At 40.3% G+C, this 18430-nt stretch overlaps 1 protein-coding gene and 1 non-coding gene across 3 annotated transcripts in view; both read left to right on the top strand.

Moving 5' to 3' along the window:
* Positions 1-18430, top strand: part of TMEM245 (transmembrane protein 245) — an 83926-nt gene that overhangs the window by 52942 nt on the left and 12554 nt on the right. For both annotated transcript variants that reach the window (XM_024996310.2, XM_002689911.6), the window contains 5 exons: positions 241-363; positions 492-637; positions 8133-8233; positions 9092-9266; positions 13425-13619. In XM_024996310.2, the coding sequence (XP_024852078.1) occupies positions 241-363; positions 492-637; positions 8133-8233; positions 9092-9266; positions 13425-13619 (740 nt within the window). The remainder of the gene's footprint in view (positions 1-240; positions 364-491; positions 638-8132; positions 8234-9091; positions 9267-13424; positions 13620-18430) is intronic.
* On the top strand, positions 4139-4208 carry MIR32 (microRNA mir-32). The gene has a single exon (NR_031129.1). It is a non-coding gene; the product is annotated as a microRNA mir-32 (primary transcript).

Genomic DNA, 18430 nt, shown 5'->3' with positions numbered 1-18430 from the left:
TCACAGGGTACATTCTGGCATGTTCTCCTGTAGGTATTTTTTCTCTGTGCCATGTTCACATAGTTATAATCATGCTGTGTATAAACGTTTTGTGTCTGGTTTTTTAAACAGAGCATTATATCATCAGATATACTTCTGTGTTACAGCAGGGATGTTTTAATGGTGGCCTACTGTTTGCAGTAGGTTCACCATGATTTGCCTAACCATTTTCCTTACTGAGCGTCGTTCGAATGTTTGCAGATCTTAGAGTCTCTGTGGGTCGTCATGAGCCGGAACGTGAGTCTGCTCTTCTCCACCATCACCACGCTCCTGACCATTCTCTTCTACAGCGGGACTGCCCTCCTCAACTTTGTCCTGTCGCTGGTATGTCCACACAGCCGAGCACGTGTTGCACGCCTTCCCCAGTAAAGCATATTCTTGGTTCCGCTTGTGTTTCCTTCCTGTAGTTTCCAAATGTGGTATTTTAGGAGATACTGTCCTTTGTTTTGCAGATAATTTTCCTGACCACACTATTTTATCTGTTAAGTTCCAGTGATGAGTACTACAAGCCTGTGAAGTGGGTGATAAGCCTGACACCACTCTCTCAGCCAGGTCCTTCTTCTAATATTATTGGCCAGTCTGTGGAAGAAGCTATCAGGTAGGGATAAGATTTATGCTGTTCTTACTTCCATCAGAAACTGCTCTCCACGAGAGGCCTGTTTTTCTGTCTTCCTAGCAGCATTCAGTGCTAAACGACTGAGGGACACTGGCGTTTTCAAATTTTTTAAATCTCTTTTGTGAGGATAACGTAAAACATTTTCGGTGTCCTGCTCTCAAGTCTGTGATGTGCAAAGATCCAGTGGCCTGTCCCCATCAGCTTTCCATCCACAGGCTCTTACTCCAGCTCCTAATCATCACGTGGTTTATTCAGGAGAAGCCCCTCCTGCACCACACGTACACCTCACCTTCTCTCAGAAGCCTCTTCGTACTCTCAGGAATTCTGACTTTGCTCATGGAGGAGAGTAGATGGCCTTCCTGTTTCTTCCTGTTGCCCTCTGCAGCCAGGCTGTGCCCTCTGCAGGGGGTACTTTGGATCCTAGAAATGAGAAATTTGGAGTTATCTCCAAATCATAGGCTCTGTGTGAATAGGTTCTGGCCAGAAACTTCCATCATGTCATATCATAACCATGTATCACAGGCTTGACTTCTGAATGAGCTGATTCTTCAACTTTCATTCTTCATATTCTCTTTCCAAGTCACTGACTCCCTTTTCCTTTTCATCATGTCAGATAGGGAGAAGCCTTTTGCAGCCTTGTTTCAGCTCCTTCCCCAACCTTTGTCCCTCATTGTTCTTAACTCATTAATAAGACTCTACTTCATTTGACTTCCGTTGAATAGCTACTCAAATTAAGTCCTCATGTTATCCATGAGAGCTTGTTTTTTTAATAAGTTGTTAGGCATCTAAAACTTCTCTGAATAGTGAATCTTCGGCTGGCATTTCTGTTTCCACATACTTTTAAGAAAATGGTAATTGCTTGAAACTAGTCTTCCACAGAAATCTTGATTTGACCTGATAATTTTGTCTGACTGATTTTGGCTTTTTTTTTCCCCCACTGTGTTCATGTAACAGCTGATGAGGATACCACTTTAATCTTTGGAAAGTCCTTGGTTACATTCAAATAGCATGCATGCACCTAAACTGAATTTTTCTCTGGAAACTTTGTTGGGCTTTCCCCCCTTGTTCCTCGTGGACTTTATTAGACAGTTGTTTCAGTCACTAAGTTGTGTCTGACTCTCTTGCGACCCCATGATCTGCAGCCCGCCAGGCTCCAATGTCCATGGGATTTCCCAGGAAGAATAGTGGAATGGGTTGCCATTTCCTCCTCTAGGGGATCTTTCTGACCCAGGGATCAAACCCTCGTCTCCTGCATTGGCAGGAGGATTCTTGATCACTGAGCCACCTGGGAAGCCGTTATTGGACAGTAAGTGGGATTAAAAACAAGAAAGCTTGTATCCCCTTTGGTGCTCTCAGGGATCCACCCGGAGCCATCCATGTAATTTTTCCAAGTTTGGGACTATACTGTCTGCTGTAACACCTTTCAGGGTGAAGTTGTCTTCAGGAAAGATAACTTTTTGATTTCAGCAACCCTTCTAAGCCTATTTGACCTTCGGTTATCATCTTTATTAATCTATCAATAGATTAGTTTATCTAAGTGACATCTGTCTGACTCAGATAAGTTTATGCAAATATTATCATCAAAAAGGAAAAATAACTTTGTTTTCCCAGTAGGGTAAAGTTATGGAATCAACCATATCAAGGCTGTCAGAATCCTCTAAGTGCTGTTACTTAAGCCAAGTCTTAGAGAAAATTATCTAGCTTGTCTATAAAGAACTTAAAGAAAGAGACTACATTTTCCTGACATAACCTTTATTAGCATAGCTGACCATCCTCTGAGTATCTGTCACTGAGTCATTTTTTTCCACACCAGATAATGCCATCTCCTTTGTTTTAAACATTACTCTTTAATGTCATGGTTTCTTGGAATTGGTAAGCAAAGCTGTGATTTGCACCCACATCCAGCTGATGGAGATCACACATTCTTCTGGTATACCATGATGCTTTCCTCCAGGAGGAAGTGGTTGTGTCAAAAGTGATGAACTAAATTTGTGGTATTGTAAACATTATTCAGCTGGACACATGAAGCCGGCAGCTAAAAATTTAGTTCTTTGCAGAGAAAGACAAATACCATATGATAGCACTTATATATGGAATCTAAAAAAAAAGGATGTGAACGAACTTATTTACAAAACAAATAAACTCACAGACATAGAAAACAAACTTGATTACCAAAGGGGATATGGAGAGGGTCAAATTAGGAGTTTGGGATTAAAATATACACACCACCATATATAAAATATAACTAGGACCTACTATATATCACAGGATACTCAATATCTTATAATAACTATAATGGAAAAGAGTGTAAATATGTGTATATATATGTATGTATAAGTGAATCACTTTACTGTACACCTGAAACAAACACAACATTGTAAATTGACTGTGTTTCAGTGAAAATTTTTTAAAAATTGAGGTCTTTGTTTGAGGAAGTAATTTGAGGTTAGAGAGAGTATAGTCATCTACAGCGATATAAGGAAATATATATCTCTTTACAGGTTAGATTTGCTTTATCTTCTTGGGATCGTACACATTAATTATGTGCTGTAACAGTAGCCCATGTCTTGGTTCTAATGTGTACTCATACAAAAACCATTCATTTTATTTTTAATATGGAAAAAGTTTTAACAACCATCAGGAGCAGTACAACAGTCCTAATTGATCTCAAAATTGATAGATTTTTGTGAGTCTGAAAAATATGGTGCAGACAAGATAACTTGGGCCATTTTTCTAAGCACAACTCTAAAGGTATATAAATTATAGATTATAATTCAGGATGATTTTTAGCAGTCTTAGTGGTTTTTACTTCTTTACTGGGTCAAATTCAAGACTTAAAATATGCATTTTACATAGATGCCTCTAAAGAAATTTCTCATGTATGTAGGATAACAATGAGCTCTAGTTCCACAAACTGTCAGTTTTTTCGCTCTTAGGGATTATATTCAAGATGGAATATGTTTCTTCAAGGAGACAGATTTTAAGAGGGAAAAAATTCTATAATTGATCTTGAAAATATTATTACAATGTCCTGAGGCTGTAGTTTTTCTGTAAGTTATCAGTTATATCAGATTTTATAAGCACCAATCATTAGTCATCATCATTGTTACAGTTAAGTGAGTTATTAGACTCACTTCACATTATTCATTAGTAAGTTAAAAAGTGGAATTGAAATTGGGAGTGAACTGCATGTCCAGACAGTGAAAGTGTCTTTGTTCTTCAAGCTTTGCCTTCTGAAATATGTGGTTATTTGATATAAACACTGTCCCATTGAATTTCTGAATCTTTGTTATTTTTCTCCATTCTGGATAAGTGTTCCTCTGTCCTGACTACATTTGTGGTTGGGTTTACATTTCATGAATTTTTGAGTTCGTGGCATGCATCCTTTACCCGCAAACCACGTTCCTGCCCTTAGAGCATGTCGTGCCCTGAGTGTTTGCATCACACCCTTCTTCCCCGACGCCCCATCCTGCTTGCTCTGGTGGAGGTATTGCACATGACTAAGTTGCATGTTGTCACGGCCTCAGTGCAATTTAGTATGTGTGATATTTTCACAGGAGTGCATGCACACGGGTATGGCTCTTGCTTGTGGGATTACAGCTTCTCAGGGCGGTGGGTGGTGGGGGCCCTAGTGATCAGTTTGATGGGAGAATGCGTGTACTGTGAGATTTTCATTTGGAAAGTAAACATGCTTCCCACATCTAGTTTTGCAGAATTGAAAATACCAGGGTTAATAGAAATCGATGTCAATCATTTAGTAAATCAGTATTTGCAGTTTTCACTGGAAATATTAAATTTTAAATATTCATTGGAAATTGTTGTAGATTTAAGATTATAAATATTGTTTAAGTTGAAATGTATAAGGAAGAGTTTAAAGCTGTAAGAAAATATATTTTCACTTATTTGAAGAGATTTCCTAATGCTGTAATAGAGAGGCAGAATTTCATGCATATTTGGGGAAATTAAATTAATTTGTTTAAAGTAATTTATTGATAATTTAAGCTAGAGTTCTTAAATAATAACCAAGTCAGTAAATATAATGCCTTTTTCACTTGCTTGATTAAAGATCAACCTAATAAGCCTAAACTTTGCTTCAGGTTTCTAAAGAAAATAAATGACTTTTAAAAACTTCATATTTAGTTTTTCTTTGTGGTGCTTTAAAAATGACTAAGTTCATTTTATCAGTCTTATAATAGAACTAGTGTTGAGATACAGATGTTTGCTATTTGTCCGTGTAACTGAAACAACCTCTTGTTGATTTTTTTAGTTAGTGCTAGAGGAGTAAGTCGGAGAAGGCAATGGCACCCCACTCCAGTACTCTTGCCTGGAAAATCCCATGGACGGAGGAGCCTGGTGGGCTGCAGTCCATGGGGTCGCTAAGAGTCGGACACGACTGAGCGACTTCATTTTCACTTTTCACTTTCATGTGTTGGAGAAGGAGATGGCAACCCACTCCAGTGTTCTTGCCTGGAGAATCCCAGGGACGGTGGAGCCTAATGGGCTGCCATCTATGGGGTCGCACAGAATCGGACACAATTGAAGCGACTTAGCAGCAGCAGCATCAGAGGAGTAAGTATCCATTATTGGTAGGGATTGTCAAAGACACAAAACCGTGTATTAACTATATAAAAATATTGAATTAATATTTCCCACTACCACGGTCTCCACATGGTTTCATGTGATGCCTCTGCCATAGGCTTGTGTGTGTGACTCACTGTTACTTCCAGTGGGACGGAAGGTGTCCGTGGGAGCAGCCCATCCTGAGCCACTTAGCAGCACACTACGTCTGTGTGCACAGCATGCTTTCCCCTTCTGGAAATCCAGCGTCAACAAAGTTTCTGTCCGATTTACTGTGAAACTAGGTCTCTGGGGTGGCTGGTAAATCAGGGGAGGGAGTTGTAATGAAGGGAGCTGGCGGATCCTTTTCCCAGTTGGGTTTGTTGTTGTTTAGTTCCTAAGTTGTGTCCGACTCTTTTGTGGCCCCATGGGATTTCCTAGGCAAGAATACTGGAGGGGGTAGCAATTCCCTTCTCAAGGGGATCTTTCTGACGCTGGGTTTGAATGCAGGTCTCCCGCATTGCAGGCAGATTCTTTACATTGCAGGTGGATTCTTTACCATCTGAGCCACCAGGGAAGCCCTCTGGGAATAGCGTACTATAGTGATTTTCTTCCTACTAGAGAAATGATTTCATTATCTCTTGGCTTAAAGCTCAACATTCAGAAAACGAAGATCATGGCATTCGGTCCCACCACTTCATGGGAAATAGATGGGGAAACAGTGGAAACAGTGTCAGACTTTATTTTTATGGGCTCCAAAATCACTACAGATGGTGACTGCAGCCATGAAATTAAAAGACGCTTCCTCCTTGGAAGGAAAGTTATGACCAACCTAGATAGCATATTCAAAAGCAGAGACATTCCTTTGCCAACTAAGGTCCGTCTAGTCAAGGCTATGGTTTTTCCTGTGGTCATGTATGGATGTGAGAGTTGGACTGTGAAGAAGGCTGAGCGCCAAAGAATTGATGCTTTTGGACTGTGGTGTTGGAGAAGACTCTTGAGAGTCGCTTGGACTGCAAGGAGATCCCACCAGTCCATTCTGAAGGAGATCAGCCCTGGGATTTCTTTGGAAGGAATGATGCTAAAGCTGAAATTCCAGTACTTTGGCCACCTCATGCGAAGAGTTGACTCATTGGAAAAGACTCTGATGCTGGGAGGGATTGGGGGCAGGAGGAGAAGGGGACGACAGAGGATGAGATGGCTGGATGGCATCACTGACTCAATGGACTTGAGTCTGAGTGAACTCCAGGAGTTGGTGATGGACAGGGAGGCCTGGCGTGCTGCAATTCACGGGGTCACAAAGAGTCGGACATGACTGAGCGACTGATCTGATCTGATCTGGACTAGTGTATCTTTGTCCTTAGGTCTCTTATGAGAATACAGCTCATTGCCCCATTTTTTTCTAGGCTTTTGCCTTGGGGTATCTTACCCTTTCCTATGATTGGGATTTTTCTGGCATATCTCAAATTTCTTGTCCCGAGTTTGCTATTAAGCCTTGTCTCTTATTTCCAGCTGCCTCCAGGGTATTTCCATCATCCTTTTTTTGGCTAAACATGGCCCAACTAAACATATTCCCTTTTCTTGCATGTTCTCTCCTATTCTGGGTTTCTCCATGACTTTCTGGGTTTCTCCACTGCCATTCTTTCTCCCTCACATTTAAAACCCAAATCTCTCATGTTCCTTTTTTCTTCCATGTTTTCTATTCAATTACTCTTCAGATCGTTTATATTTCCTGTAGGCTATGTCCCTTCCTTTCAGTCTTTCTGATACCTCTTCCATCTGTGTCCTTATTGTCAGAGGTCATACAGCACCTTTAAGATATTTTTGAGTGAAAGCTGCTGGTCAGTATGACAGGATTTTACAATTTGGGAGCCACTTTGTCACCAAGTCCGTGTCTTAGACTGGTATGAAATGACTGAATCACCAGGTTCCACAGTTCGACTTTACTCTCACAGTACCCCTCTTGGGATGCTTTAGAAAAGCTTGGTGTGTCCTTCTCTCTATACAGCATCACCTTTGCTGCCACGGTCTCTGCTTTTTTCAGTTACAGACAGCTTTTCCTTCTCTGCTGAGTGTATGAGCGTGCCTCCCGCGTACCCCACAGATTCCTTGTTTTTGTGACTTTGTGATGCCTTGGGGCGATTTTAGGTTTGTTGCCTTTGTGCTCTCTCTGAGCAGTTCCTTATGTCTCCTCCTTAACACAGTCCCACCTTAAGTCTTCCAACTGAAAAGCAAAAATGAAGTATCCGAGATTGCATATTTTCACTCCTATTAATCATTGAATATGTGTGCCTGTTTTTACACCTCTTATATTTTAATCTCAGGTGTTACTTTGGAATTAATAAGATTTATATTCTGTAAATTCTCTCCAAGTGACCTACATTGTTTGATACCATTTTTAGACGTTACCTTGTAAGTTGGGTTGCATGGTTTAAGAAATGTGGAAACATTTTGTTAACAAAAGAAGAAAGACTGATGAAGTACCAGTTATATTATCCCTCACTTGCTCCTCCCAAGGGGAGGGCTGGTCACAGCCTGGATGTCTCAGAATTTAATTACCTCCTCAGAAATAAGATAATCACACTTTTTTTTCTTTCTCTTTATTTTGGTGGTGAGTAATCTGCTTCAGAAGTGAAAAGCTGATGAGTTATTTCAGTGAATAGGGTATCTTAAGGTTTTTCTGTTATCTTTTTATTAGTGAAATTTAAAGAACAGTTTAGTAAATCTATTGCAAGGTTTAAATAGAAGATTTGTATATTTTATTGAAATAAAATGAAAACAGCATTCTCAGGCCACTGGAAAAATGGAAGCTGTTATCAGATTTGGAATAAAATCTAGAAGCCTAGAAATAATTGATTTTTCTGAGTCCCAGTATGATACTGTGTTTATTTTCATTCCACTTTGTCTTTGGACATTCTAGAGGGGTGTTTGATGCTTCCCTCAAAATGGCCGGCTTCTATGGATTGTATACCTGGCTGACTCATACTATATTTGGCATCAATATTGTCTTCATACCATCAGGTAACAACTGTCCCATAACTTCTGCTGTGCTCTGTTTAAGGAACATTAAACCATTTTACATGTATCGTTATCTTCGTCAAACTTGAAATGCTAAATTTTGATATCTAGTCTAGATTAGCAGCAGAAATGTGATTTGTAATGTTTGTTTATTGCTGTGTCCCCAGTAGCTAGAATAATACCCAGTGCATAGTAAACACTGCATAAGCAACAAATATTTATTTGTTAATTGAACATACTATTCTGAAAAGGGTTGATTGTGATGTAAAGTCCTTCAACTAGCAAGGTTATTTGTGGTGCGGTTTTTTTTTGTTTTTCAATACACTTTATTAGAAAGAAGCAAGGTAAGGAATATATGTTCTCATTTGAGATTTATAAACTAATCTCTGAGTTGGCTTTGGTCTCAGTACAAATATTTGGCCAGTGCTCTACAGTTATATCATAGGACTGTACAGTTGTCATTTGGTGTCTCTGAGGGGGTGGTTCTGAGACCCCCTGAAGATTCCAGAATCTGTGGGTGCTCAGGTACCTTGTTCCACATCTAAGGATACTGAGGCCAACTACATATGTATTAACTAGCCATCGATTGAGAATAACAGCTGTGGGACACTAACATTTGTGACTTAAGAGTAGAAGTAAACACACACTTCAGAAGGATTTTCATGATCCAGTTTTAAGATCTTTTAACAGCTGATTCAGTTAAATAGGGCGTATCGTTGCCCTGAAATTTGAGTATGTATTTGTTTAACTTGTTCTGGTGGAAATTTTTAAACAGTAGGAGCTAGTGTTTAGATTCTGCTATTGGTATTGCTTTGATGATGATGTTAAAGTTGCTTCTTCTTCTTTTTAATCTTGTATTAGCCTTAGCAGCAATCCTTGGAGCAGTGCCATTTCTGGGCACATACTGGGCAGCAGTACCTGCAGTTCTTGATCTGTGGCTTACCCAAGGCTTAGGATGCAAAGCCATCTTACTGTTGGTTTTTCATCTCTTGCCAACCTACTTTGTAGATACTGCCATCTATTCTGATATATCAGGGTAAGTATTGCACTGCTGCAGTTGGTGATGAATCATATCCAGGAATTTCTCTGGCCTTTTTTTATGAAGGTTTATTTTTTTCCTTTTCTTTTTGGGCCTGGGTGAAAGGACAGGTGATAATAATCACTTCAGTGAAGTAATCTTTTGTGATCCCACTGATATAATCAAAGTTTAATGTATATGATAAATATCATTCACAAGGTATGTTATTTTGTTCGTAGTAAGTAGTATCTACAATATATGAGACCATGGGCTAAAGTAAAACTGTGAATAATCCTCTGGTTTAGTGACATTTAATGTAGGAAAAAGTACTCCTGTACATACTTCAAAATAAGAATATTTTAAGTACGGTAAGAAGTTAGTAGTTATTTTCAGAACTTCTTTGCTTTTGGATAAACACATTTTTAGATTTTATGAGGATTTCCATGTAAAATGAAATCTCATAAGTTTGTATCTGAGAAACAGTGCTTTCTTTCTTACTTAAGGTACTATAGTGTGGTGCTGTGATGAATACAGGTTAAATTTAAGGCAGAAGCCAAACTAGCAATATAATAAATACGTCATTTTTGTAGATCTTGATGTCTCTTTTAGCAATTTGCATTGACTAAATCAAGCTGATTTTCATTTAGCCACATATCAAGATAGACATTACTTATTAGAATCTAGAATGTGACCAAATAATTGAATTTTATTCAGCTACTCAGATATAGAATATGACCTACTTAAACTATCATCATAGTTAATATATTAAGTTTTCTTTGAATAAAACTCATTATAATAAGGGTAGACAAGATCAAAGTTTATAGGAAGAGGACCCTTCAGTTAATTTGAAATTATGAAGAGACGAGTTATATGCTACCTTGTTTTCTTCCTAGTTAAAGTAAAAAGTAAATATATAGAACTACTAAGAAGCCCCAGAGTTTCAGAGCAAAAAGAAACAAGCACATCCATAAGTGAACTTTAGGGGGACTTTTGTGCCTAAAACATCAATATAAAAGGAGAACTTCACTGTGTTTAACTAACATTTAATAGTTGAAATTTAAATAATAGCTAGTTACATGGTTTATAGTTAAGTATTTTCATTTCTTTAAACTTTGTTGTAAATTTTATATTAAGGTTTTAGCTAGAATTGATGTTACTATTGTAATTGTCTTGGGGTGCTATGAACTACACCATATAAAATGGCAAACTCAACTGATAGACGTGGCGTGTGTTGTGACTGCCCCACCACCCAGCCGTTCCCCTATCTTCTTCCTTTCCTCGGGTCTCTCTAGTCACTGAGACACAACAATATTGAAAAAAGACTGGTTACTAACCCTGCAGTGGTCTCTGAGTGTTCAAGTGAAAAGAAGAGTCAGATATTGCTCACCTTAAATCAGAAGCTAGAAATGATTAAATTTCATGAACAAGACATATTGAGAGCTGAGGTAGGCTGAAAGCTAGGCCTCTTGAGCCAAACAATTAGCCGAGTTGTGAATGCAAAGGAAAAGTTCTTGAAGGAAGTGAGAAGTACTCTCCCAATGAACACACAGATGATAAAGAAACAAAACAGCCTTTTTGTTGATATGGAGAAGGTTTTGATGTTCTAGCTGGAAGATCAAACCAGCCACAACATTCCCTTAAACCAGAGCCTGATCTGGAGCAAGGCCCTAACTCTTTAATCCCGTGAAGGCTGTGAGAGGTGAGGAAGCTGCAGAAGAAAAGTTTAAAGCTAGCAGAGGTTGGTTCATACGCTTTAAGGAAAGAAGCCGTCTCTGGAACATAGAAGAGCAAGGTGAAGTGGCAAGTATTGATGTAGAAGCTGCAGCAAGTTATGCAGAAGACCTGGCGAAGAAAAGTAATTCAGGTGACTACTACATTAAACAGATTTTCAGTGTAGACCGAACAGCTTTCTATTGGGAAAAGATGCCATTTAGGACTTTCAGTGCTTGTCTTCAAAGCCTAAAAGGACAGGCTAATTCTATGGCTAGGAGCTAATGTAGCTGATAACTTGAAAATTGAAGCCAGTGCTCATTTCAGTTCAGTTCAGTTGCTCAGTCGTGTCCAACTCTTTGCGACCCCATGGACTGCAGCACACCGGGCTTCCCTGTCCATTTACTGTTTCAGAAATCCTAGGGCCCTTAAGAATTGTGCTGAATCTACTCTGCATGTGCTAGAAGTGAAACAACAAAACCTGGATGATGGCAGCACTTCCATTTACAACATAGTTTACTGAATATTTTAAGCCCACTCTTGGGACCTACTGTTCAGAAAAAAATGAGTTCCTTTTAAAATACTCTGGGACTTCCCTGGTGGTCCAGTTGCTAAGACTTTGTGCTCCCAATGCAGGGGGCCCAGGTTCAACCCCTGATCAGGGAACTAGATCCCACATGCCGCAACTAAGAGTTTGCATGCAACAACTAAAGATCCTGCGTGCTGCAGCTAAGGTCCAGCACAGCCAAATAAAGGAGTAAGTATTTTTTAAAAATACTATGGGTCATCTGACAACACACCCAGTCATCCGAAAGCTCTGATGGAGACACTCAATGAGGTTAATGTTGTTTTCATGGCTATAACACAACATGCATTCTTGCAACCTGTGGTTCAAGGAGTAATTTCAACTTTCAAGCCTTATTATGTAAGAAATGCATTTTGTAAGGCTATACCTAGTATAGATACTGATCCTATGATGGATCTGGGTAAAGTCAGTTGAAAACCTTCTAGAAAGGATTTACCGTTCCAGATGCCATTAAGAACGCTTGTATTGCATTGGAAAGAGATCAGAATATCAACGTTAACAGAAGTTTGGAAAAAGTCGATTCCAACGCTCATAGATAACTTTAAGAGGTTCAAGACTTCAGTGGGGAAAGCAGATAGTAAGAGAACTAGAAGTGGAGCCTGAAGATGTAATTGATTTACTGCGATCTCATGGTAAGACTTTAATGGATGAGGAGTTGCTTATGGATAAGCAAAGAAGGTGGTTCCTTGCCACTTGGAATCTACTTCTGGTAAAGATGCTGTGAAGATTGTTGAAATGACAACAAAAGATTTAGAGTAGTACATCAACTTGGTTGATAAAGCAGAGGCAGTGTTTGAAAGGATTAACTCCTGTGTTGAAAAAAGTCCTGTGGTGACTAAAGCTCTCAAACAACATTGCTTTCTACGGAGAAATCACCAGTGAAAAGAAGAGTCAGTCAGTGCAGCAAAACTTTATTGTCTTGTTTTAAGAAATTGTCACAGACTCTGCACAGTCTTCCAGTGGCCAGTCATGTTGATCAGTCAGCAACCATCACCATCGAGACAGGATGCTCCACTAGCAGAAAGATTACAATTTGCTGAAGGCTCACATGACAATTAGTGTTTTTACGAATCAAGTATTTTTTAATTAAGATACCTTACTTTTTTTAGACATAATGCTATTGCACACTTAAAAAGACTACAGTTCAGTGTCAACATAATTTTTATATACTCTGGGGAAGCAGAAATTTCTTGTGACTCACTTTATTGCCATATTTGGCTTTATTGTGGTAGTCTGGAAGCCGAACCTGCAATATCTCTGAGGTCTGCCTGTGTGTTATTTCATTCCAGTTATGTAAATGATACTGTGATAAGCTAGAGGACATCCTATGAAATAAAAATCTTGGGCTTTCTAACAGATGTTTTTCTCATGAGGCCTTTTATCACTCCCTGTGTTAAAATCTGTATTTTAGGAGGTTGCTAGAAGCCTAACTTAGGAATGACAGGAATGCCATTGTATTGTTATCATCTTTTTAAAAAAAGCATAATTAGTTGAATTACATGCTTAATTTTGCCCACTTAATTATTCTAGACAAAGGTAAACCTAACAGGTAGCTTGTATAAACCAGTCCTAAGCTAACATTAACCCACCTCGGATGGCCACGTAATGGTACCTGTTAACACTCCTGACTTTACTCCTCAGTTGCCGGACCTACAAAAAGGCAGATGTCACACATGTAGGCAGGAAAAGTTTTGCATCTTGATACTTTTACAATTAATATTCAGATATCCACATTGAAGTGATCTAAAGAAACTGATAATGCAATTCAGAAGTCAGGTGTATTAGGGAATGAACAGTGTGTCAGAGAATGTATTTCCGACTTACTCCAGGGTTTACATTTTGTTAAAAGTCACGCGTAATCTGTGTGCTCTTCATTTCAGAGGTGGCCATCCTTACTTGACGGGCTTGGCGGTGGCTGGTGGAGCGTACTATCTGGGCCTGGAAGGAGCAATCATTGGGCCCATACTTCTCTGCATACTCGTGGTCGCTTCCAATATTTACAGTGCCATGCTAGTGAGTCCCACGAACTCAGTGCCCACACCCAACCAGACCCCATGGCCTGCTCAGGCTCAGCGGTGAGTTCCAGCTGAGTGATCATAAACTGTGTATGAAATTGAGCTCACCAGTCTCTGTGTTTTCACCTGAGTGCAGTCTGTTAAGATACGGAATATCCTTTGGCCTGCTATAGAGCTGACACTTTGCAGATTCCCTTAGCTCTCCCTTGTGTTGGAATCATATTTCCCAATATTGTTTTCTTTCTTGATTTCTTCCTGCTTTTTGTTGGAGTACATCCTCCTGTAGATTTTTGGGAAAGAATGCACGGGAGATAAATTTAGGGGATGATACGTGTCTGTAAAGGCTTCTTCTAAAGTCATTCTTATTCAGTAGCTTGCCTGGGTAGAGAATTCTGTTTAAAAATTTTTCCCTGTGTAACTTTATTTCTTCATTGTTTTCTAACTTTCATGGTTGTCAAAATTCTGAGGCCAGTCTGATTCCTGATTCTTTGTAATTCAAATGTTTGAAAACCTATAGGGTCTTCTTTTTTTGTTGTTGTTTTTTGATCTGTTTTTGTTGTTGTGTTTGAATTGGCACTTTTATCAAGTGCCTCTGTGACCTTGAAAACTGGAAATTTATGTTCTGCCATTCTGAAATTTTTCTTCAATTATTTTATTAATGATTTCCTTCTCTCCCTTTCAAAAATGTATTTTTATTTTGATGTTGGCCCTCCTACACTGGTCTTGTCATTTTTAAATCTTTTCTCTGATATTCTTCTGGTCCTGTCTTTTTGGCTTCCATTTTCTGGATTATTTCTCCAATTTTATCTATCATCTTTGTAGAGGTTTCCATTTGAACTATCATATTTTTGGGCAGTCTGGTTTGTTGAGATATTATTTGTGTAAATAAAATTTGCCTTTTTTAGCGTATAAGTCTGTGTTAGTTTTCTATGATATGTAGCAAATTTTCACTAACTTAGTGGCATAAAGCAACATGTTTATAAGAAAGTCATTTATAAGAAAGTCAGAGTACAGGTACAGTTCAGCTGGGTCTTCTGCGTAGGCTCTTCCAAGGCTACAGTCCAGGCATGAGCTCAGGCAGGGGCTGCATCTGCAGATTGGGATTCTCTTCTAGGCTTGCTTGTTATTGACAAAATTCCTTTGTTTGCAGTTGTAGCCCCAAGTTGAGGCTCCTAGAGGCTGCCTCTTTCCATAGGCATTTTATAACACAATGCTTGCTTTCGCCAGGCCTTCAGGAGTATTTTTCTGACTTCTGTCGCTGATGGCTAAGACTCTTTTGCAGAGGGCTCACCTGATTAGACCTGGCCCACAGAACATATTGTCATTTTGATTAAAGTCAGTTGCTTGGGGACCTTAATTACATCTGTAATATCCCCTAACTGTCACCATATTAACACAATATAATCAAAATACCAGGGGCCTCCCTGGTGGTTCAGTGAAAAAGAACATGCCCACCAATGCAGGGTATGCAGTTTTCATCCCTGGGTCGGGAAGATCCCCTGGAGAAGGAAATGACAACCCACTCCAATATTCCCCTGGGAAATCCCATGGACAGAAGGAGCCTGCCAGGCTACCTCTCATGGGGCCACAAAAGAGTTGGACACGACTTAGTGACTTAAACAACAGCAACAACAATAATCACAGTATCAGGTATCCGGTACGTTTGACTGTCAGCTGATGTGACGAGTGAACCACTCAGGATTTGCGGGGTGGTTATTATGTGTGTCCCCATAATATAATCTGCCCAGGACCATTGTCTCTGCAGCCATTGATGTCAGTGCTTTTTGGCTTCCCTGTGGGGCTGCTAAATTCATTAGTGAAAGATCTTTTAATCTCCTGCTCAGAGGTTGGTGTCCTGGCTGCCAGCCTTCTGGGAGCCAAGACAGGGAAAGGAATCGGGCGGCATTCGAGATGTAAATCCTCACTCAGTCTGCCACGGTCAGTATGCACCCCTACCCTTATCCCTGCCTGTCGGCCCCCAGTCCAGAGACTTTTTTGTTTTACCTTCTCTAAGGGAGGAAAAGACTCAAATTTCTGCCAGTAACAGGAGCATTTGCCGGGCTGGGTGGAGGGCTGGGTGACAGTACTGGACCCATGAGGTTTACTGCATTTTCGGCACACTTCACAGCACCTTCTGTGTCTAGTCCCACCTTCAACCTCATTTCCAAAGTTACTTGATATCACCAACTCCTGAGCCTTATTGAATAACTCCTGGCTTAGGATTCAGTTTTTTAGGTCATGCTGGTCATAGCAGTTCTTCATCTGCTTTCCACTTTCTGAAAGTTTGTTTCTTTTAACCTCTTATGTTGTCTTTTTTAAGGGAGGTTTATGCTGTCTAATGGTTTTAAAAATAAATATATATATAAATATTGCTTTATTTATTTGGCTTTCGTCAAGTCTTAGTCGTAGCACAGGGGCTCTCTAGGTGTTGCAGGGGGGCTTAGACATGAGGGCTAAGTTGCTCCAAAGCATGTGGGATGTTAGTTCCTGACCAGGGATCGAACCCCCGTCCCTCTGTTTTGCAGGGTGGATGATGAATTCTTGACCACAGGACCACCAGGGAACTCCTTCTAATGGGGTTTTGAAAAGGCCTGAGGGAATCATGTGTCTCACACAGCACTTCCTGGTGGAAAGTCTAAATGGCCTCTTAAATAGTAACAACCAGCCGCCAGTGACATTTATTGGGACTCAGTGTGCCAAGTTCTGTGATAAAACTTTACCTGCATTGTCTTATTTTACTTAATCTGTCCAGTGTTTCCATGTGAGGTTAGGAACAGTTGTTTTCCGTATCTTATAGATGAAGTCAAGGCTTAGAGAGATTATCCTGCCTGTAGTCACATAGAAATAAGCAGGTGAGGTAGCGTGTTTTCAACTAGAGATCTTTCTTTTCCTTAACTATCCCGCCACCCCTTTTCAGGAAGACATTCTCCTCTGCTTCCTTCCTCAGTGAGGGTACCCCTCACTTACATGTGCCTGTGTGGTCATCCTTACAGCCTCCTGTCTTCCCAAGTCACCATCTTTACCCAGTCCTACCTGTTTCATCTCAAATCCACCCTTTCCTCCTTTTCTCCAGTGCCACCCACCCTGGGCCTAGCCACAGGGTTTCTCACCTGGACTATCGTGGCATCTCAGTCTCCCGGCCAGCCTCTCAGCATCCACTCTTGCTGTCTTCCAGTCTCTTGACACTGAGCAGATGAGTCCTTTTTAAAGGGGAGACATATCTGGTCGTGATGCTCTTCTACCAGAACTGGCCTCCCACTGTTCTTACCAGGAAGATCGAAATCCTTCCAAGGTCCTGCATGGTCTGCCTGTGCCTGGCTTATGCATCTGTAATGTCTTCCCCTTGTCAGAGCTGCAGCCACACTGGCTTTCTGCCAGGGCCTCAGATACACCAGCTCCATTCAAACCCTAGGCCTTCAGACGTGCTGCTTTCTGTGTCTGGACAGATTCTCCCCCTCCCCTGTCTTTCCTTGCCTAATTAGCTCCTAATCACTCTTCAGATTGCAACTCAAGTGTCAGTCCATCAGAGCATTCCCTCCTCTCAAGATTAGGTTATGTCCTGCGTTTAATGCTCTTAAGGATAGCACCTCCTACCTTTCCTTTTTTTACAGCTTTCATTTATACACTTTTGTCTTTTCCCTTTTTACTGTGGTTGCTACTACCCCCGGGCCGTGCCCATTTTAGTCACTGGGGTATTCACTGTACCCGTCAACCTTCAACAGCGCCCTCTTCCTAGTTCAAGGAATGATTGGGCTGTGAGGGAGTAGTGTCTACTGGGTCATGAGCTATGGAAGGGTTCAGCTTGTCTTAGAACTCTCATGCTGTAACATGAGAATGTCTGTGTTCCATTAGACCTTCTAATTGTCGACACAGGCACTGGTGGCTGAGAAGATCCATCTGCATGACTATTTCTGTGTATTGTTTCTAGGTCCTATGTAGTGCTTCTCACTGTTGATAGTGGGGAATACACTATTTCATGGTAGTAAATGTTGTTGACACAGCACAGCTTTGGGCTCCCAGCTGTTTTGGCCTCAATTCAATAATCAGAACCTATGGCTTCCCCTGTTCTCTACTAACACTGGGACTGTCTGGGAACTGTGGGGAAGGACATAACACCCCTGCAATCACACATTTTCAAGTCTCAATACTTTTTTGATTTTTGGACAGAATAATCAGACTTGATTTAATGTACTTATTTCATTCCTACCAAAACCTGAGCAGCAATCTTTAAACACTAAAGCTCAGAAAAACCTGTAAGAAGGAAGTCAGGGCATATCCCAGGAACTCCTCTGAGGATGCTGTTTGCTATATTTAAGTTTTCCTTTGCCCTCTGCCACACCTTGATGTGACCAGAGGTGACAGCTAGAAGGTGGTTCTTTAAGGAACTCAGCTTTACCTTTTGGGGGATAGAGTTATTAGTCAACTCATTGCTGTTTTTAGAAGCATTATCTTAACCTGACTGTGATTATCTTCCATAATTTAATACCCAAAGTTCAATCAAAGGTCATTATCTTTTTATGAAAGAAATTACAAATGATTCCCAAATTAAGGTTTAACTTACGATTTTTCAACTTAGTGATGGTGTGAAAGCAATACACGTTCAGTGGAAACTGTACTCAGAGTTCTAATGTTGATCTTTTCCTGGGCTAGTGATATGTAGCACAGCTCTCTCTCGGTGCTGGGCAGCGGTGGCTGCAGCTCTCAGTCAGCCACACGATCACAAGGGGATACAACTGATATGCCTATGACCAAGCGGCACCCAGACAACAGTTCTGGTTTTCACTTTGAGTACAGTGTTTGGTAAATTACTTAAGATATTCAACACTTTTATTCTAAACCAGGCTTTGTGTTAGATGGTTTTGCTGAACTGT

The sequence above is a fragment of the Bos taurus genome, chromosome 8 (assembly GCF_002263795.3).
Source record: "Bos taurus isolate L1 Dominette 01449 registration number 42190680 breed Hereford chromosome 8, ARS-UCD2.0, whole genome shotgun sequence".
Taxonomy (NCBI): Eukaryota; Metazoa; Chordata; class Mammalia; order Artiodactyla; family Bovidae; genus Bos; species Bos taurus.
This window is presented reverse-complemented; position numbering and strand designations above follow the sequence as displayed.